The sequence below is a fragment of the Euprymna scolopes genome, chromosome 26 (genome assembly GCF_053919585.1).
Source record: "Euprymna scolopes isolate OS-2025 chromosome 26, ASM5391958v1, whole genome shotgun sequence".
NCBI classification, from domain to species: domain Eukaryota; kingdom Metazoa; phylum Mollusca; class Cephalopoda; order Sepiida; family Sepiolidae; genus Euprymna; species Euprymna scolopes.
In genome coordinates this window covers 94,595,527-94,617,097 of record NC_136507.1, presented here as the reverse complement: position 1 = coordinate 94,617,097, position 21,571 = coordinate 94,595,527, and the positions used below count along the sequence as shown (strand labels likewise).

Below are 21,571 nucleotides of genomic sequence, written 5' to 3'. Positions count from 1 at the left end.
GCAAGTACATTACGTTAGTCTGGAGATTTGATGAAGTGTTTACTTAAGGGGGCGGTTCATTAGGAATTTGTTAACATTGGACTTGAAGATATCCAAGTTGTAGTCCAGTGGGAAGCAGGCAGACGAAACAGAGTTCCACAGGCGTGCAATTCTAAGAAAGAAGCTTTGTTCATGGAATCCGCGTTTTGATTTAGGCACAGATATAGAGTGAGGGAAATTTTTCACAGTAGATTCAGCTAGACGGGTGTTTTTTTGTAAAAGATTGGCGAGGGGGGACCAGAGATTGGAGTTCAGACGAGCACCTGCTATGGAAATAACGATAAAACAAGGATAGGCTCACAACGTCTCTTCTGTGAGAGAGAGGTTGCAGGGTAGAGAAAAGGGCATCCCCCACTAAGCCACGAAGTCTATTTTGTACTCTGTCAAGGCATGATAGGCTGTTTTTGGCAGCTCCTGACCAGATATGGCAACAGTATTCCATCCTTGGACGTACTTGGCTTTTATATAGATAGAGAATTGCATCAGTAGTGAGATATCTTATGGAGCGGTAGAAGGATCCCACCATCTTTCCAGCGACCTTGGCAACAGACTTGATGTACGTGTTCCATTTCAGATCAGGAGTAAAGGTCAAGCCCAGAAGCTTGTCAAAACACGGGGCCTCACCCAGACGAGAGCCATCCATCCCAGTTGATGCCAGATGGGGATCAGAGCGTTGATGATGTAAGGATAGGAGTTTGGTTTTGGATGCATTAAAGGTAACTAGCCACATCTTCCTCCACTGAAGCACGCGCTCGAGATCAGAGGAAAGAGAATCAGAGATAACTTTGTCATTTACAGTCTTTGATGTGTTGCCGTAGATGGTCGTGTCATCAGCATAGATGTCAACGAATGATTTAAGTATGTGTTTAGGGATGTCATTGATGTAGATCAGCAAGAGAGTTGGGCCTAGGATTGACCCCTGAGGGACTCCATCATTTATATTGCAGGCCTCCAATTTTTGTCCATCTACCACTACTCTTATGAGCCTATCGGAGAGAAATGATTTAATGATTGAGAAAATATTTCCAGTTATACCGTAGCTGGAAATCTTGTGAAGTAGACCCTTATGCCATACCTTGTCGAAGGCCTTTGATATGTCAAGAGCAATTGCCCTAGAAAGGAAGCCTTTGTCAAGAGATTCACTAATCCTGTGGAATATAACCGTCAGCACATCTGCGGTAGATCTTGCAGAGCGGAAACCATATTGTATGTCGCTAAGAAGGTTATTCTTGCTGAGGTGGTTGACTATTTCTCTATTTAATATTGATTCCAGCAACTTACTCATAACACACAGGAAACTTATTTGTCTGTACTGAGAGGGAGATGACTTATCACCTGAATTCTTAAATACAGGGCAAACTGATGAGGTCTTCCAGGGAGTCGGAAAGCACTTCTCCTTAAGGCAGCGCTTAAACAGTTTCGTAAGTATGGGAGCAAGTTCTGGTTGAAGCTTTTTTAACACTATAATTGGGATGCCATCAAGGCCAGTTGCTTTACTGGAATCTAGGTTCTTGATTAGCTTGGCGACCTCATGCACGGATATTTGTATGTTACCTAGCTTGTTCTGTGTTATAGGAGGAAATATGGGGAGTTGATGGCCTTCGTCGCATAGGGTAGAATTAGCTGTAAAGTTCTTTGCAAATAGTTTGGCCTTGTCTGACGCTGACGAGATGACCTCTGGTCCATTGATAATGGTTGGGATAGAACGCACACTTCTGTTCAGGATCCTATTTGTTATTTGCCAAAACTGGTGGGAACCAAGCCGCTGATCAAATTTTAATCAAATCGATGGATTGCCTGCTCTAGTTGGGAACCCTTCGCGGTGCATCGGAACGAAGGTTCACCTGCGCCCCCGCAGTGGTTTAGTCTACAATACAGTGTCGTCTACATTGCACTGTAGAGAACCTACTGTTAATTAAAAAAAAAGACATTTTATATATAATGCTATGATTAAAGTTTAAAATGCAAAAGTAAAGTATTATACTTCAATTGTGCTTTAAACAGAAACATTTATTTCGAACGCGCCTCTGTCATATCAAAGAACATACCGTTGATTTTATATGCCAGGCTTTTCTGGTTGTGCTGTGATAATGGCTTGAATTTAAGTTTAAAATGAAAAAGTTAAATATCATGTCTCAATTGTGCTTTAAACAGAAACATCTATTTCGAACGCGCCATATCAAAGAACCTACTGTTGCTTTTATATGTCGGGTCTTTCGGCTTGTATGATAAAATTTGTCAAATGCACTTGTGATGTTAGGTGCTAACTTTGGTCAACATCGTCTGTTCCTTGTCATCGAATTATTTCGATTTTTGATACTTATTGAAAACATTTCGGTACAAAACCTATTTAAGAACACTTCCAGACACATGAGGTATATTTGTGTGAAATTTCAAAAGAAATCGGCCCAGCCGTTTTGGAGTCCATAAAAAACGAACTCACGGACACATAGACACACAAAGCTCCTTTATATATATATATACACTAAACACAGCCACCGCCCCATCGCTGACAAAAGAGCATTGAGAATGGTGGTGACTATGTAGCAAAAATAAATTCTGGAGCACAAAAAAATCGCTCGTTTTAATAGTATCACTCCCGTCTTCGTAGTACTTTAATTTTTTTTTTTTTTTTTTGTTAAAAAAATAGGATGCATTATATTCGGAACGAACTCTGTATATATGATGGAACGAGGAACCTACTTGGAAAGTGCTCTTGCGAATCCTAGTGGTGAAGCGGCAATCTGAAAAGCCTCATATCACCATGGAGACTCCCCAGAAGAAATCCATTGACCTCTCGGGATTGGAGATTGCGGCCACAATAACTTGACTAGCATCGTGGTGCACGAACATCGTGAACGTCTCACCATCAGTCGGTGAATGGCTCTGAATCGAGAGACCGAAGTGCCACTCACCATAGGTGGGCTGAACCGGCTTCCTCCGAAGGATGGAGTTTCATGGAAACATGAAATTCACAAGCGATCCCTAGTCGCATGTCAGGAGGAGATGACAATGTTAGATTTTGCAATTCTTGCAGGGTGGTGTCGACGTCCTCCTACATACAGGGTCTGGTAATCCCAAATAGCCACCCATCTGTTAGTAATCAGGCTCAGCGTTGCTTAACTTAAGTAATCGAATGAGAACCGTGATTATGCCGTATATGATGGATGACTCAGGAGAAGTCAAGTCACTTATTCAAATATATATTTTAAATACCACGCCTATATATCAAACGTATGAACTCAATGTTTAATCCTCGTCTTTTTCACTCACTCTTTTTCGCATTATTTTTACGGTAGCTTCGCCTTTTCTTTCTGCTTTTGTATGTGTCGCATTTCCGATCGCCTTTCTAAGTATTTCATATTTAAATCGGTATTAAATATTCAAAGCTAATACCAACGATTGTCACGGCTTGTTATGGGCTGTTTACAAACGACATTCCCTTGGTAGCAAACCAGATACTGTTAATTGATATGATTTTCACTTTTTTCTATGACAGACACATCGTTGCCGTCAGCCTATTAAATCACGAATTCAGCAGCGAGTGAGCAAAAAAAAAAAAAAAAAAAAAAAAAATTGCCTCTCAAACGCTAGTCGAAGTTCCGACCTCGACAACCAATCCAGCAGAAACTGCGTCATTTCGGTAGTCTTTTAGCTGTTGAACTGTGACAAATGTTCTGAGTAGATCCAGGAGGTCCCCTCCACCCCGAACTTGCCTCCCGGATTTCTGGAGGAGCAAGTTTATTTTTTGTTGTCTAAAGCGCTCTTACTGGGGAATGCCGACGAAGCTACTCAGATTTATTTTTGCAGGGCCGGATTGCTCCTCCTTAGCGCTTGATAATTCATACCACTTTCCGTCCTAGTGTCACATCAACCCGCGCTGGAAGGACGGTAAATACTGCCTCACAGGCCAGCTACTTGGTACTAGTTATTATGATCAAAGTGTAGCATCTGGCGTCGTTGTTGTTGAACACGAGACACAAAAGAAACGCTTTAATACCCTTTTTAATTAATATTTAAAATCTTGAAATTTTCGTATCGTGAAATGCGTTTACACGTAAATCACCCAATCCATTCCAATTCATATGTGTGGATGGACAGTGAAGGCCGGATTATGTAATTGGGATCCCATCATCCATGTTGTTAAATTGATTGAATGGTAGAGTGATTGAAAAGCAAAAGGTCGCATAATGAAGAGGCGAAACATACCGATATATATTAGTGAAAGAATGTAGATTTATTTACATAAATATACACGAGAAACATTAAGGATATACACAGTAAGAATAAGATATACACAGTAAGAATAAGAGTTCATTAAGAATAAGAGTTCGTTGAGAAAGGTGTAACGTTACTTGCGATTGATAAGAGGCTGATGGGTTAGTCAGGAGCGCTGGTTGGGTGGCCATTCCAACAAGAAGCGGGATCGGTCACATCTTGACTGGTTGAGAGTTCAGCAGATAAGAGGGAGAGACGTAAGAAAGAGGAAGTGACGTGGTGTGTCGCTCTCCGGTTATCAGAGTTAAAGGGCGACAATCAAGTTAGTCTGAGAGTTTCAATTCCCACATATGAAAGAACTCATTAAATCACCACTTATCAAGGCCCAGAGGCCACTCGAGGATAAGGGTAAAAGAGTGCACAGTAGTTAATTGAACAATATAGTAATCGTTAGTAATGGAAATTCGGTAAATTTGTTAACTTAAGTGGAACGGCTCATCAAGAACTTGTCTACGTTGGACTTGAAGACAACCACATCGTAGTCAGCTGGAAAGCAGGCAAACGGAAGACAGTTTCACAGGCGTGCAGTTCTAAGAAAGAAACTTTATTCATGGAATCTACGTTTAGGTTTAGGCACAGATAAAGAGTGGGGGAAATTATTGATAGTGTTTTCAGCTAGACGAGTGTTTCTCGTGGGCAAGGGGGGGACCATAGATTGGAGCTCCGACGAGCACTTGCCATGAAAATAATGATAAAGCAGAGACAAACTCGCAACATCTCTTCTGTGATAAAGAGCTTGCAGGGAAAAGAAAAGAGCATCCCCTACTAGGCTACGAAGTCTATTTTGAACTCTATCAAGGCAGGATCAGTCCTTTCTAGCAGTTCCTGTCCAGATGTGGCAACAGTACTCCATTCTTGGACGTACCTGGCTCTTATATAGATAAAATCTGCAGTGAGATATCTACTGAATCAATAGAAGGAGCCCACCATTTTCCCAGCTACCTTGGCAACGGATTTAATGTATGTGTTCCATTTACGATTAGTGCGTATGTGTATATATACCTGGTTTGCATATTTACTTTGTCACAAGCTCTTTCTTTTCTCGTTCTAAATTCGCTTCTGGTTTTCTTTTTATATAATTCTATGTGACTTTATATTTTTTACTTGAATGTCATCACTTATCAAGCCAGGAAGCCTCTCAAGGATAAGGGTCAATAAATGTTAGGTAGTTGATGAGACAACTTCATGATGATCAGTAATGGTGGAACTTGTTTTTGTTGATCAGTCCTCTTAAATAACTAGGGCTTAGTTATTTAAGAGGACTGATCAACAAAAACTTATTTACATAGGACTTGAAAACACCCATGTTATAGTCGGCTGGGAAACAGATCCACGGTATCTTGTTCCACAGGCGGACACTTCTTGGAAAGAAACTTTGCTCATGGAATTTTCGTTCAGTTTTAGGCACAGATAGAGAGTAAGGAAAATTGTTGACTGTTGCTGTTGCTAAACGAAAATTTGTTACAAACGTTTTACAATGGGGACCATGGATTGGAGCTCAGTCGAGCACCCGCCATAAAATAACGATAGAGCAGAGAGACTCGCAACGTCTCTTCTGTGAGAAAGAGGAAGTAAGGAGAAGAAAAGGTTCTCGCCCACTAGATTTCGAGGACGGTTTTGCACCCTGTCATGGCAGGAGAGGTGTACATATCAATTTACGTCATTAAATTTTCCTAGTTCACATGGGATTTGTTATTCTGTTCGACAAAAAAAAAAAAGAAAAAAAAAAGAAAAAAAAACTCAATTCACGGATATCTGCGTCATCTACAACTTTGAAATTTCTGTCTACAAATTTAGACCGAGTCATATTTTCCCTTTCTCTCAATCTGCGTCATCGACCTTCCTTTGTAAAAAACTGAGTTCGTTATTCATTACCGCCAAATATTTTTTATTTATTTCTATTTTGCGAATGTTGCATGCTTTTTGAAAATTTACCTCCAGAATTTCTAGTTTTCATGTTCTACTTCCTTCAACAACCAACTGATTTTATTCGCCCCTCCCCCTCCCTCTAAAAAATTTGATGCGCAAACAAACAAGCAAGTTTATCAGACTGTTAATATTTTGACATCAGAAACTGCTTAAAAAAGGGAGCATGTTGTTGTTGCTGTTGTTAAGTGGGGAGGAGGAGGAGGAGCATCATTCATTCATTTTCCAATGAATCAAATGATTATTGTTGGCATTCATTTCCCCGACATCTTTCTAGTTAGAATTATTTCTAGCAAGATATCGCGTACTTACAGGAGGGATCATGTAAAGGTTGCCAACATCCCTAATGAAAACCTTCCTGGTATTTATTACATTTGCGTTCACTTTAGTCATTATCGATTGGAAAACTTCTGCTTTTATTTGCTCGCATTTACAACATATAAACTTCGTTTTGGTTATTTAATACTGAAAACACAATACCAATCTGTAAACTATTCGTTATATACAATTAATTTAACACAAATTGTCATTAACACAAAGCTGAACGAATACTGAGGTTTTATTCATTTTTTAATGGCATTATGTTTAAATTCAACTGTATATATGACGATGATGTTTTTTTTTAACTGCATATCAACTCGTTTTGGATGTTTGATGCGAGTTTTATTGGTTTTGTATACTTTCTTTAAAATACATTTTCACCCCAAGCAAGGCACATTGCCACTTTGATGTACGGTGCTACTATCAGGGACATAAGCTACAGTTGTACTATGTAGGCAGTTGGGCAGCAAGATGTCGGTTCACGTTACACTTGAACTTCTGCATGTCAGTACAGTTGGGGAAATAGGGACTCGGAAAGGAATTCCAAAGTCTAGCAATTCTGGGGAAGAAACTACTGGAATAGAAAGCTCACTTACATCTATGGATATCTACTGTGTGTGGGGGTGGGATTTAGCTGCTTGCCGGGTTTGTTGGGGAGGTATTTACGTCGAGGGGAGGGGAACAAGTGCTTGCAGTTCGTCGGAGCATTCAACATTAAAATACTTGTAGAACAGGCAGAGGGATGCAACATTTTGTCAATGAGACAGAGGCTGTAATTTAGATGACAGTTCAGGACCTATCAGGTTGGCGACTCTCTTTTGAACCTTGTCTAGGAGCGAGAGACTAGTAGCAGATGCACCAGCCCAAATATGACAACAATACTCAGTACATGGGTGAATGGTGGCCTTATAGAGATACAGTATACTTTCGGGCGTTACTAGCTTTCAAGCATGGTAAAGAGAGCCTACCTTCTTCTCAGCGGTCCTGGCAATGCTCTCAATGTAATTGTTCCAACTCATGTTTCCTATGAACGTTAGGCCGTGTTATACATGAAGCAAGCATGTTATCGTAACCATTGCAGAAACATAACATTTAACAATGGTTATTCATACAGATATGCCCTGAAAAGGCATATATTCGTTTAGAAGAGCTGAGTGGTCTTGGCTATGTAATCGAGTAATACAATTCAGTAAGTCGCTTTAATGAACGATTGTTCGTAATCGTAGATGATAATATACTAAGAGCTTTTGACGTATGCCGAGGCAGATATGCCCGTCAGTATTTGTGGCTTACACCAACAAATCATATTCTTTTATGGGTGCATTCATCTTCATTCACTGAGCTAAATTCTTCTGTGAAATATAGGCTAAATATTTTCTCTTTTTAGGATCTTATAATCAATTTTTCATAAACAGTAAATATTCTTACCTATATATATATATATATATATATATATATATATATATATATATGGCAGGCGAAAAAATTGCAACACGCACTAGCAGGAGTTAATTATCGTGGCTCGAGATTTTAAATCTACTTCCTTTCTGTTCAATCACAAGTCAGCTCTCAGTCATGTGACCGAGTGTATAAAACGTGAAGTCGACAACAATCTCTTTCTCTCTCTCTCCCTCTCTCTCTCTCTCTCTCTCTCTCTCTCTCTCTCTCTTCTCCGTGGCTACTACTGGCAGCAGACATCGATTGGGCCTTTAGGCCCAAGCTAGTGTGAATACATACAAGTCAACATGGCTATCTTCAAACACCGACTTGCTTCCACGTACTATCTTTCCTACCACGGGAATCTAATCCTTTGCCTCCGTCTCTATACGCACGCACGCTCCTACAGCACGTATACACATGAACACTTTTCTCATTAAACCGGCCTGTCTAATCTACGTCTCCACATCTGAAATTCTTTTCACGGCTATTATAAATACAAAATACGAAAAATGAACTATTCTCTTTTTGAACAAGTCTTTCTAATATCCAATCTACGTTCTTAAATAAGAACACGTTCAGCTACTAACCAGTTTCTCTCCTATACCCTTACTAACGAAAATAACCGATAAAGTTGCTTTTCAATGTTAAAATGAAACTTCCTTTCGTTTTCTTATATATATATATATATATATATATATATATATATATATATATATATATATATATAGAGAGAGAGAGAGAGAGAGAGAGATAGATAGATAGATAGATAGATAGATAGATAGATTTTGTTGTTGATTTTTAAACGATATTAAGATTAGCGTCTGACGAGGGGTAGGGCCCCGAAACATGCATGTACGTAGATTACTGTTTTAAAATATAATAATGGACTCTCCCGTCGTGTTCGACGCATGAGGGCCAAAAAGTCGCTCTGTTTCACTCTGTCTTCAATGCTTGTGCCACATGTGTGACACGAGGCCAGCTCTGCTCCCACAAACCAAGCCGCACAACTCACAGGATACAGTCTGGGAAGGTGCTGTTCCTATTCTTGCTCTACGAAATTTGTTTGATTCGATAGCCGTGTGTCAATGTATGTGTTAATGCTCGCAAAACATTTTTCCCTCCACAATTTTCTATCCGCAGCATCTTCTTCAAAGGTTTTTGGGTTCAGGCCTGCGTGCTTAAGGTTGTCTTTCAGCTTATCTCTGTACCTCAGAAATGGACGACCCACATTTCGATTACCCTCTTTCAGTTGACTGTATGCTAGTTGCTTAGGAAGACAGTTTGCATCCATGCGAACAGGGTGACCAGCCCACCGAAGCTGAGACTTCATCAGAAAGGCCTCAATACTTAAAATGTCGCACCTAGCAAAAACTCTCGAGTTAGGGGTCTTGTCTTTCCATGTTAATCCACATTAGGCTATGGGCCCAAAGGTCAAAATCCCTCTAGATTTTTGATTCTGTGACCTCGGTTGGGGGTGGAAGAAAAAATGGTGTCAAATGAATGCCAATAGACTCCTGAACATCATATTTTTTTTCACAAGCACAAATGTTGCGCATTAATGAAAACGGCGGCCATATTTAAAGATGGCCGACAATCATCAAATAGAACATTATGACTTGCTTAAACCTTAGTAGCACACAAACCGATAACAATACAGACATCTAGTTTAGCACATTTTATTCCCAATTTATTTCTTCATCATTTAATACATAAATATTGGACTTAATATATTTACTATGCTTCAAAATAGGGAATATTTTTCTAAAAAAGCTTTTTTCAAACATCTTATTTGAAACAACTTCAATCTTTTCTGTGGATAACTAAAGAAATAGATTTACATTTTGATATTTCTCATGTAGAGACACCTATAGTCTACCAATATTATTAGTCATACAAATCTATTGCTATATTTTGTATGTAACAAGGTCGTTTAAACCTGAGGTAGAGCTGCGATTTTGTGTCATTTTTTATACACATCAACTTGGTAAAATATACAATGTTTGTCAATTTTCATTAAAAAGTATTTTTTTGAATCTATGAATAATAACACAGATTTAAAGGACAAAAAGGCATTTTTAATGAAAGTTAAACAAACAACATGTTAGTAAATAAGATCATATATGCTTTTATTTAAAACTGATCACTGCTTATGCCACTTCATCATCATCGTCGTCGTCATCACCATCATCAGTGTCATCATCATCATGTCCAATGTTTTTACTAATTTTATAACAAGAATCTCTTGCACACTTGCACATATCTGTGCATGGGACCCTGTTTTGGAGACATGTACAAATGTTAACGTCTTTACAATGACTTTTTTTACATTTGGCAGAGCAGTTAATTAAATCCATTAAACTGTCTGGAGCAGGAAGAAGATTCATCCAATGGATTACTAAATCTCCATTTTCTATCTTCCATCCATGACAATCAGGGGATGGTATATCAGGATTTGCATGGAGGCTCCTTTTATAGACACCTGAAAAAAGAAAGAAATTAACATTAATATTGAATAATTTTCATCCTTTCTAATAAGCAAATAACAATGAAACTCCATATATTTAATTTTTACATATAATTGGAAATTAAATATTTATAAAACGTACCTGCTTGATAGTTAGCTCGCTTGATGTGTTCACTCAGGGCATCTTGATTTGGAGGCATTGTGATTTCCAATTTTCTTTGGAATCTAAACATGTTGTATCTGGCTTCATTAACACTTGTGACATTTTGTTGGCCATACAACCTGCAAACAAACATTTCCAATGATTTTGCTGTGTCTGGTTTCACATAAAATTCATTACCAAGATCACTGAATGCGTAACAAAACTCATTCTCTCTCAGTAATAAACTAAGTGCTTTCTTTTTGCCCTTTCCGTAAAATGAACTGACACTATCATATCCTGTAAAACAATGTAGACCAATCAAGGCTTGACTGACAGACTCTCCAATGTTGTCTTTTATCATCTTGATGTCTATTGTTCGCAAATTTGTTCCTCTTCCTGTGTGGAAGTATAAATGTGCGGGAATAAGATTTTGTAAAGAAACTCCAATTACAAACACATCGGTATCAGGCTCATAATGATTACATCCGTACTAGTGTTGGCTGCAAAAGAAGCATGCAAATAAATCCGTGTATCAGCTTCTTCTTGTGAGCTACAAAGTTTTGTCTCTTCTAACCGGATGACAATATCACTTGCCTCTTTTCCAGGTGAGAAGGAATGACATTTCTTGTTATGCGCCAAGAATACCTTCACTCCTCTAAGCTCTGATGTTGAAACATTAGACCATGTTTCATCCAAGAATTCTATTAAGGACTTTTTATTCTCTCCATTTGAAAGAAATTTCTTCCATTGCTGAGGAAGGAGCTGACCATGGATTCTTATCTGAGAGCTAGTAGCAGCTCTTTTATCCCTCTCGATATTTTTTATAGAGATCTGCTGGTATGTATCAGTAACAAAATGAATTTCTTTAGAATGATTCGATTTTGCCCTGTTCACTAAACTTTTCAAAATAACAAGAGCAAGATTAAGAAATGTTTTCTCTCCTTGTAATTTGTTCAAATTTAATTGGTGTATCAGCGACATACCATCCACTATATATATGCCACCTACTATAGGGTTCTCAACAATAGGATTGTTAGCATGGCTTTCTAAAGCATGAAGTAAGTTTGCTTTATTAGTTTTAACCAACGATCCATGTGAATTTGCAAGGGACAATGGTAATGGACCTAAGGAATATGACAGTAATTCTTGAAGATTAATGTTCCGGATTCTACCAATCACAACCAATCTTGCTAGGAGATTTCTATCTGCTTCCAAAGTGATATCCTTTCCGTGGACATGATGATTTGATTTTTTAGACATACTGGAGAATGTTTTTAAATTCATTCTTTTCATCGGGGCAAAAAAATCAACTTCTCCCGTTTGTAGACGCTGCCCACAGAAATTTTCAAATTCTGATTCGCCCCTTGCCTTAGCAAATTGCAGATCATTTTGAACATCTTGTGTCGCAACTAATCCTGATGCAATATGGATCAACTCAGCTGGTTCATACTCAAATGGATTAAACATACTGTTTACTGTGTCTATTATCTTTCCAATAGCAAGCTTATCATGTTTCATCCGACTGTGTAAAAGATCTGATCGTGTTCCACTTCGTTCTCCTTTGCCAGCCATAGTTTCACATTCATGGGTAATAGACCCTCTCGCATGATGGGACCATATCCACCTGTTGACGGCTCTCTTGTTTGTGCTGAAGCCTGTCATACCACCTTTTGTTTTTGAATCACGATTAGCAGTTTGTTCGATGGTTTGGTCACAAGGAATTTTAGCAAAGGCATTTGAGCTTCTTTGAACAGCAAAATCTCCTCCAATGCATTGTGTATATATCACTGGATGAGTATTAGCGAGATTAGACATCTCCAACCAGTAAACTGGAAGGTATCTGCTATAATTTACATGGTCATATGCAAACACCCAAGGTAACATCTGTCTAACACTTGCCAAGTGAAGTTCCCAGTTTGACTCTCGAATACCTCTAAGGAAAAGTAAAAGAATTTCTACAATGTCAATATAAGAACTCCAGAATGCAAAAGTTTGCTTTTTGTTGCCAACCTGTATAAATTCTTCATAGGATGATAGAAAACTTTGAAAATGTTCTCCCTTCAGAATTTCTTCATACTGAGGTCCTGGGAATGATTGTGACAAGGATGTCATTAAATGCTTCACTTTTTCTGCCTTTTCTTCAGGAATGCTGTTTAAATAGGTTGTCAAACGCATTGCTTCGGCCACTAATTTATGGGCTCTAACTGCTCTGTTATAGTGTCTACCTGTGAAAACTCCATTTATTGAGCCTACAGCAACAACTTCTGATTCTATTAGAATATCTTGAAGCCCGGCATCACGAAAACGCTTTCCCAAACACCCAAGAAAGGACATTGCTGTATGAAAAGCACCAAGTCGAATCACCAATCTCTTCATGAAATATGGATTTCTCCATCTAATTAATTGTGCCTTTGAATAGATTGCTTGATCCATTACAATAACAAGAGACTCTAACTTGAGTTGATCTGCAATGTCAATGCTTTTTTTAGAATTGTAAGGACTGTATCCATTTCTGTGGGGCTAACATCAATTACGGGTAAATAACCTATGGTAGATTTTGATGCAATCTCCCTTTTGCACAGGAGTTGGTTAAACCCAGTCCAAGATGGTAATATAATTTCACTGCCGAATTTTGTGATATAGTACGCTATATCAAGTTTTAGAGAATTTTGCAGAAATACACGATCTGAATGAAGTGAAACATGTTCAGCAAATGGTAGTGGGCCATCTTTTCTTCCACCGGTGTATGTAGCTAAATTTACTTCTGGTGGTTCCAATGTTCTTTTCCGTGTTCTTTTGAGTCCTTCTACTGCAATCTTAGATGCACACGGTTCGACTAACATATTTTGTACTATTATCCCAGTTGTGTTGTGTGTTGTTCCATGTCCAGATAAAGTTTCCTCACCAAAATCATTATTGTCCCAGACCAAAGTTGTTGGAATACCTGCCTGGATGGTGGATGGAATAGAATTTTCTCCACGATTGATTTCAAGTTCAGCTAGTGCTGTATCATGATTTAAAACCACCGAATGAGAAACACAATGTCCCAAACCATTCAATAAACCAATCACTTGGGCAGATCCAGACAGATGGCGTACAGCCATACCAAGTGATAAATGTTTTGGCATTAATGTACGTCCGTTAGAAGACAAAAATATAATGTCTTGTGAAATAGACAAAATCTTTCTATAGACGGATGCAGATATGTCCATTATTTTTTCTGTGCACAAATCTTCAGATGCCCCAACTATCCATGCAAGAAAGTTAAATAAAATATGGGGCACCATCTTTTCAGCCTCCTGCAAATTTAATGTTTCTGCTGTTGGCGGCCATAACGAAGGAGGTTTTACTTGTTGAATAATATTTCTCAGATCCATAGCTGTTATGTACAAGTTAGAAAGAGGATTTGGATCTGAGCGTACATGACTTGTTTGTTGGTTTGTGTCATTTTCTGACGACTCTGTTTCACTTGGAGTTGTGGTATGTGTTTCCTCATGGAGTACTGTTTTTTCCTCTACAAGAGAAGACACTGTAATGTCATTTACATACACGATGTCACCTTGTGATCTCATTTTAGGAGTGATGAAGCATAATTGAGGAAATTTTTTCATTAATCTTTGTTTTAAATATCCTGTTTTATATAAATGCGCATCAACTCCATGTGTTTCTTTAATCTGTTTGACAAACAAATCTTTCAATTTTTTAAGTCTCATGATTTCCTTGTTTTCGATAATCCTTGTTTGGACTAATTTCGCAAAGACCTCAAATGCTTTAGCATATGAAGTTTGCTCAGAGTGTTCGGTTTTGGTTGGTTTGGTTAAATATCGAGTGAAGTCACGGTAACATGAGTTATGATATTTCACTTCGATTGCTACACAATCTTTATTCCTTATTTGCATGAGGAGTGATTCATTTTCATTTTCTTCTGCTGCTCGTTTTAAATTAGCAGCTTCTATTGTCGAACATCTGACAAGTTTTTCCCTGTTTCTTTTGCCAGATCCTTTGCACACTATAGTTTTTACTTTTTGGCATAGTATGCAAACATCTGGTAAAATATGCTCTGATCTAGCTGGCAAAGATGGTCGATCAAAATTGGAACGAAGAACCCGTCTTTTTTTAGCTGGTGGATCATCATTTTCGGCAGTAGTCGCATCAATGTTTTCTTGAGATGGGGACCCTGTAAAAATAAATATATTTAGGAGTTTAATATGCATTTGAAATAACAAAGTATATGGAAAAGTTCAAATTAAAAATATCCAATCATTATTTCATAAATCCAAAACATTTCATTAAAAATTTAAGATTTTTTTTGTATAGTGCTGATAAAACTTCTGTGAAAAAATTGTATGTTATTAATTTACATTCTACAATTAAATCGTCTGGTGACTCCTTATTAATCGGACGGACCAAGGGATGTTTACAAAATCATGCAATATATTTATCATTGGAATTGGTAGGTAAATTCAATATGCAATGCACTTTATTTTACTAGTGAGTTACCACTTATCAAGGCTAAAAGCCACACGAGGATAAAGGTTAATGGAATAGATTGTCAAGTGACTGATTGTGGAAGTGCTAGAATCAAGAAATGGTACCATAGACAGTTGTATCTATATTTAGAATCATAAAAGAAATGAAACATTTCCAGATTAAAACCAATAGCTAAAATTATTGAAATTATGAAAACTGTTAAATAGTAACAGCATTTGGCTAAGAGCAAAGTGTACCCTTTATTCTGATAATACAGGTTATCTTTTGTTTCAGATTTGTGAAGGAGAAATCTTTCTAAACTGAGGCAATTGTAATTTTTGTTCCAATCAGAATACATTTTTGGTGAACTAAATTTTACCCACAATAAAACCCTGTTTTGTATCTATGTTCTCGTGGGGGAGGCAAGTAAATAGAAATAAACTCTAGTTTTTTTTTTTGTTTTCTTTACAAGTGAAATTTTCTAAAACAGATGCCAACTTTTATGTACATATTCAATTGTTTGAAAAGATATTAATGTAGATTAACACCCTCATTTAAATCGCTCCCTCCCCCGAGAAGAAAAAAGATTGTACAACTTAGAAGTTTACAAAAAAAAAAAAAAAAAAAAAAAAAAATTAAAAATCAATTAAATTGAATAAATATATTTTAGAATTTAGAGGTGTTGACCTTTTTTCTAGTGAAGATAAATTCTGTGCGTTTTTTTATTGGGAGAGGAGGGGGTAAATTACAATCTTGGCACTCAGACTTAGGGTTAATGGTAAAAAAAAATTAACAATAGTCTCCAGGAAATGGAGGATGATTTTCCATTAAATTTATATACGAAATGTTACTCTAAATCCATTTTTTCCTACCATAAAATTTTTCATGCTGTTCAGTTCACACGTACTTGCCTAAGTGAATAGAGGGAGTATAAGAAAAATTGTCTCTTTCCAAATACGTATCAATAAAAATAAAAATTATTAAAAGCTTAAACTTACCTTCGAAAACGTTATCAGTATTCTTTTCTAGTTTTTTCTGAATTCTTTCAATTTTCTGATAATCCGTGAAACGTGCATAACAAGTTTGGTGAAACCCAACACGAGGTGGTATTTCAGTTGAATCACAGCTTAAGTCAAAGTTTTTCGCAATTTCTGCTTGTGGTCCATGTAAACCTTTCCATTTTTTAACATATTCTAAAAAGCGCGTCCATGTCTTCACTGAAAAAGATCTAACATTCAATGTTTTAGTTGGAAATATGCACATAACGCACTCTTTTTTGTCTTTGTTTACAAACATTTCTTCTTCACTGGAGGCAGCCATATTGATTTTTTAACTCGCACTACGATGATTGTGATTGGTAGATTGTAAGGAGTAAATAAAAGAAGTATTCTGAATGGCTACTTTTTTGTACGAAGGCAACTTAACAGTTAGCATTTTTTTGTGCATTAAAATTAAAATTATTTATTAATGCACCATTGTGAAATTTTTTTCCCTGTTTCTTATGATTTTATACATATTATATCCAAAAATCATGCCCACCCCTTTTACATCTCATTAAAATTAAGAATTTTCACTCTGGGCCGACGGCCTACATATACTACGAAGGCAACGCTTATGGGATGTATCCAGTTGCGCAATCTGCTTACGGTATGGGGTCCAGGCTTCCGATCCATACAGGAGTATCGAAACAATCACTGCACGATAGACTGAGATTTTGGTCTTTAGAGTCAAACCTCTTTCATTCCATACTCTTGACCGCAGTTTGCCGAAGGCATCAGTCCCCTTTGAAATTCTGCTCAATATCTCATCATCGTGATGCTGACGAATTCACCTTACTTCCGAGATATAACATCACCCACTTTGTGGCCACGATTTTTGGGGTGGGGCTTTCTTTCTACCCTTGGAAAATCCTTTAAAATTACCTGCTTAAATTGGTTGGAGGGGCGGGGGGTTGGCCGCCACCCCCCCACACACACACACAGAAAAATGCCCCTCTCTCAGGTGGCCAGAAAGTGGGTGATCATTCTAAGTTAAATTTAAATTGAAAAGTGATCACCCACTTTTCGAAAAAGTAATTTCTTCATATCATGAAAACTTTCTTTTTGCGACGGAAACGGTTTGCAGATTCGTTTTTAGTACACTGAAATCTACAATAAAATATTTCGTTATATACGAACATGAGACGGGCCTTAAAGTAAAATAATACCGGATTTTTGGGGCAGATTTGCCATTTAGTTGTAAATATCCTCAAACCAGGTAATCACTAAAAGGGACTCTTAAAAGTCGTTACCTGTATCGATCAAAATTTAAAACCACTGATTATATGTCAGCCTACATCACAGTAACATATATTGAGTGAGTTCCTAACAGTATTTTGTATAGTTCTTTAGTTTAAACTCATTTTCCCAAAATTTCCCCAAACTTAACGTGTTCGATACAGTCTGCCGCCATTTGTATTTTTCAAATATACCGATAAACACTGCATGTTTTTGAACTGATTAAACATTATACATTACATAAAAACACTACAATCTTATCCAGTTAGGTAGAACATTTACTTTTCTTGCCTTTGATAACATTTATTTGTTATATACTCATTTTTTGACAACTTCTTTGTATCTATTTAACGGATTTAACATACTTTAGAGGCTGTCTATTCATTAAGATTTTCTGAGGCGGTTCCACATATTCTGGTCTCGGAATATTCACACCACCTTGCTGCAACGGGGTGGGCTTTGGTTGGTAGATAACTTCTGTCTTTTTAATACTAATCGTCAAACCAAATGTTTTTGTGGCATTGGAAAAATTGTCAACTAATTCTTGTGCTTCTTCAAATGTATATATATAGAGACGAATATTGGCTGAAGAGAGCTTGATAAGGATACCTTAAACGGTCCTTATTATCGGGCTTGAAACCGACGGTACCAATGATTTGTCTCATCTAACAACTTTCTGTACACAAAATATAAATACGCTCTTACATTTCGGATTTTCCTTTTAATTGAGCACTCTGCTGGATTTCTTTTTCCAAAAAAGCTAATCATATATATATATATATATATGTGTGTGTGTGTGTGTGTGTGTGTGTGTGTGTGTGTGTGTGTGTGCATGCGCGCGCGAGTGTGTATGTGTGTGTAGAGCGCGTAAGGCTATTGAGGATACCTTAAACACTTTTGGAAAAATAGAAAATAAAACTGTTAAATCGTTGAAATTTGCAATTTCTTGTATATATCCTCTTTCAACTTATATTACCGACTCAATTCGAAAGTGACAGCAAGCTTTGATCAGTAAGCCTTTTAGGGTTTTATTCTAATCGCTTGTTTATAAATAGTAAATTATCCTACCTATATATATATTCCTACCTACCCACCTATATATCTATCTATATATAAAAGTGAAAGAACGTGTGTGTGTGTGTGTGTGCGTGCGTGTCTGTGTACATTTCCCTACGCAATAACTCTGTTAATTTTTCGTCTACAGACTCAAAATTTGATATACAGGATACTGAGATTTGGGAAAATCGATGTGATCGGTTTTTGGCCAGAACTTTGGCGATTAAGGGGTCAAAGTTCAACGATTTGACTTTTCAGAACTCTACCAAACTCCTCCGACAATTTTGGGTCTACGCACTTGAAATTTTAGATATAGGTTCCTTGGACATGGATCTAACTTAATAAGTTGATTTGAGCCCAAAACACTAAATATTAAGGGGTCATAATAGGGGTCAAAGTTTTAAAAAATTGAACTCTGCGGTCTCTTCCAAATTACTCAGACAATTTCTGGTCTAAATATTTGAAATTTTACATAAAGGGTATTCAGAGATAGGGCAAGCTTTTTCATCAGTTTGGGTCGAAAATTTTTAGTTACCAATATATAAATGTATGTATGTATGTCTGTTTGCATGTGTGCCTTAAACTTTCAATAGAGGCGACGGATTTTAACAAGATCAGTATCGTTTTGAAGTTTGACCTTTCATACGACAAATATCGAAAAATTGGCTAAACACATTTATATCTTCCCCTTCAACTAGGCACTTTTCTACATGGGAGGGTCACTTTTTTCGCCGATATTTTTTAAAGTTATCCTCTCCTTTAGATTGTCTAGCCTTAATTTTATAAAATGTCGCTTCTGGTTTGGCGGTGGTCGTAACATCATAAACGTTAGGTTTTACCCCGTTCTTCTCCTCCTTTGCGGTACGGGTTCCAGCCTGCCTTCCTACTACCACTTTTTTTTTTTTTTTTGCTCAACATACACATCGAAACACCCGGGCAACACCGGGCTGAAATGCTAGTATATATATATATATATATATATATATATATATATATATATATATATATATATATATATATATATTAGACATTAAGAGGAGATAGATACATAGACTATTTCATGATAAAGTTAGAACCCAGAATTAGATGGAATCGAGCAATTGCATCGACAACGGACAACGCCAGACCCAAAGTGGGTTTCGATGTACTGCATCTCATCAGTGACGTGCTCCTACATAGGCGCGAACCCAGGTCGTCGCACGCATGAAGTGTGCAATATTGACTGCCTAACCATATGCGCTACAGCACAATCTATTGGCTATGCCTCGATTTTAATTTTATATTTTTATCTAGTTCTACATTCTACCATGTGACAAGTCACGCGTCCTATACAACTAAGATAGTTACTGCTGGTATGCAGGCGGTAGATATCACATCTACGAACATTAACTGAAATTAACCGACTCCCCCGACACGATATATATATTTAAAATTTCAATATCAATTCTTTTTTGGTCTGATGAAATGTTGTCCCTGAATTGGGACTCCACTGAAACATGCATGCACATATGTCACCAATAATGTTTATATAATAAACAGACTATATACCAGCTCTGTCCTGCATTGAGCACAACCGATATATATATATATATATATATATATGTGTGTGTGTGTGTGTGTGTGTGTGTGTGTATCACTTTTTGTTATCAAGTAAGATCTTTGACTTACTTGTAGTTTCATCAAATACTTTTGTATGAAAAATCTGATCCCGCATTTTGCTAATTCCTACTCTCTGATGAGAAGGAAAGTATTTATTCGAAACTCCGCGGATTAAGGACTATCCACTTATCAAGTGTTTCCTTGTCAGATTAAATATGTTTTTAACTCTTTTTCAAAGTGTTTTTAACATGTTTTATTAACTGTTTTATCTTATTATAAGCTCCATCTCCTATTTGGTTTTATCGAGCTTTTACATCTGGTTTAGATTACTTTATAAATATTAATTCTTTAATATTTATAATATACTTTAGTTTTACCATCTTGGATCATTTTGGTAAATTTAATTGTAATTTATATATATATATATATATATATATATATATATATATATATATATATATATATATATATATATATATATATATATATATACCGGTTGTATCGATTGGTTTCCTAAATGTAAATCCAATGAAACTCATGTGATTATTAAAAAGTGCTCAATGCAGGACAAAGCTGGTATATAGTCTGTTTATTATATAAACATTATTGGTTACATATGTGCATGCATGTTCCAGTGGAGTCAGGGACAACATTTCATCAGACCAAAAAAGAATTGATATTGAAACGGGTGTCAAGATTACATGTCAAAAAATAAATTAAAAATTTATTAATAAATAAAAATAACACTTGTCAAAAGGAAATTAAAGTCACCACCAATAAAAGATATACAAACATTAAACAACCTAAGATATGGGAAATTTTAAATGAAGGGCAATAAATTACCATCAAGCTAAAAGAATCACTTAACAACTCCCTACTAATTACAGCTTAAACACGGGAAAAAGCATTCCCCCTTCCCCCACAACACCTCCAAAAACCCCTACTGTTCATATTCACAAAGTATACACCCCAATTTTCCCCGGATGTAGATTGCACCCAAATCTATCCTCTATATCTATAAAAGTTAACGTGTCTGTGTGTCTGTGTTTCTGTCTGTCTTTCTGTGTGTGTACATTTCCCTTTGCAATAACTCTGTCAATTTTTAGTTTACAGACTCGAAATTTGATATACAGGGTACTGAGATTTGGGAAAATCTATGTGATCGGTTTTCGTCCAGAAATTTGGCTGTTAAGGGGTCAAAGTTCAACGATTTGACTTTTGAGAACTCTACCAAACTCCTCCGACAATTTTGGGTCTAAACACTTTAACTTTTAGATATGGTTCCTTGGACATGGATCTAACTTAATAAGTTGATTTGAGCCCAAAACACTAAATGTAAAGGGGTCATAATAGGGATCAAAGTTTTAAAAAAATTGACTTTTGCGGTCTCTACCAAATTACTCAAACCATTTCTGGTCTAAACATTTGACATTTTACATGAAAGGTATTCAGAGATAGGGCGAGCTTTTTAATCGGTTTTGGTCGAAATGTTTTAGTTACCAATATATAAATGTATGTATGTATCTATGCATGTCTGCCTAAAACTTTCAACTGAGGCGA

General features: G+C 36.8%; 2 protein-coding genes across 2 annotated transcripts; both read right to left on the bottom strand.

Moving 5' to 3' along the window:
* Positions 1–9,664: 9,664 nt before the first annotated feature.
* On the bottom strand, positions 9,665–11,073 carry LOC145248274 (uncharacterized). The gene is made up of 2 exons (XM_080110144.1): positions 10,611–11,073; positions 9,665–10,483 (listed from the first exon to the last, which is right to left on the bottom strand). Exons 1-2 carry the CDS (start codon positions 10,969–10,971, stop codon positions 10,152–10,154), a joined length of 693 nt encoding a protein of 230 aa, XP_079966270.1. The 5' UTR covers positions 10,972–11,073; the 3' UTR covers positions 9,665–10,151.
* A 1,716-nt stretch (positions 11,074–12,789) lies between these two features.
* Positions 12,790–16,400, bottom strand: LOC145248273 (uncharacterized). The gene is made up of 2 exons (XM_080110143.1): positions 16,079–16,400; positions 12,790–14,787 (listed from the first exon to the last, which is right to left on the bottom strand). Exons 1-2 carry the CDS (start codon positions 16,398–16,400, stop codon positions 13,061–13,063), a joined length of 2,049 nt encoding a protein of 682 aa, XP_079966269.1. The 3' UTR covers positions 12,790–13,060.
* Between the last annotated feature and the right edge of the window lie 5,171 nt (positions 16,401–21,571).

Excerpts from the sequence above, each read along its gene's own strand:
- LOC145248274 (XM_080110144.1), bottom strand. The coding sequence starts at position 10,971 with ATGATAAAAGACAACATTGGAGAGTCTGTCAGTCAAGCCTTGATTGGT. Across the intron at positions 10,484-10,610 it reads GCGAGCTAACTATCAAGCAG|GTGTCTATAAAAGGAGCCTC; the intron begins GTACGTTTTATA and ends TTCTTTTTTCAG.
- LOC145248273 (XM_080110143.1), bottom strand. The coding sequence starts at position 16,400 with ATGGCTGCCTCCAGTGAAGAAGAAATGTTTGTAAACAAAGACAAAAAA. Across the intron at positions 14,788-16,078 it reads TACTGATAACGTTTTCGAAG|GGTCCCCATCTCAAGAAAAC; the intron begins GTAAGTTTAAGC and ends TTATTTTTACAG.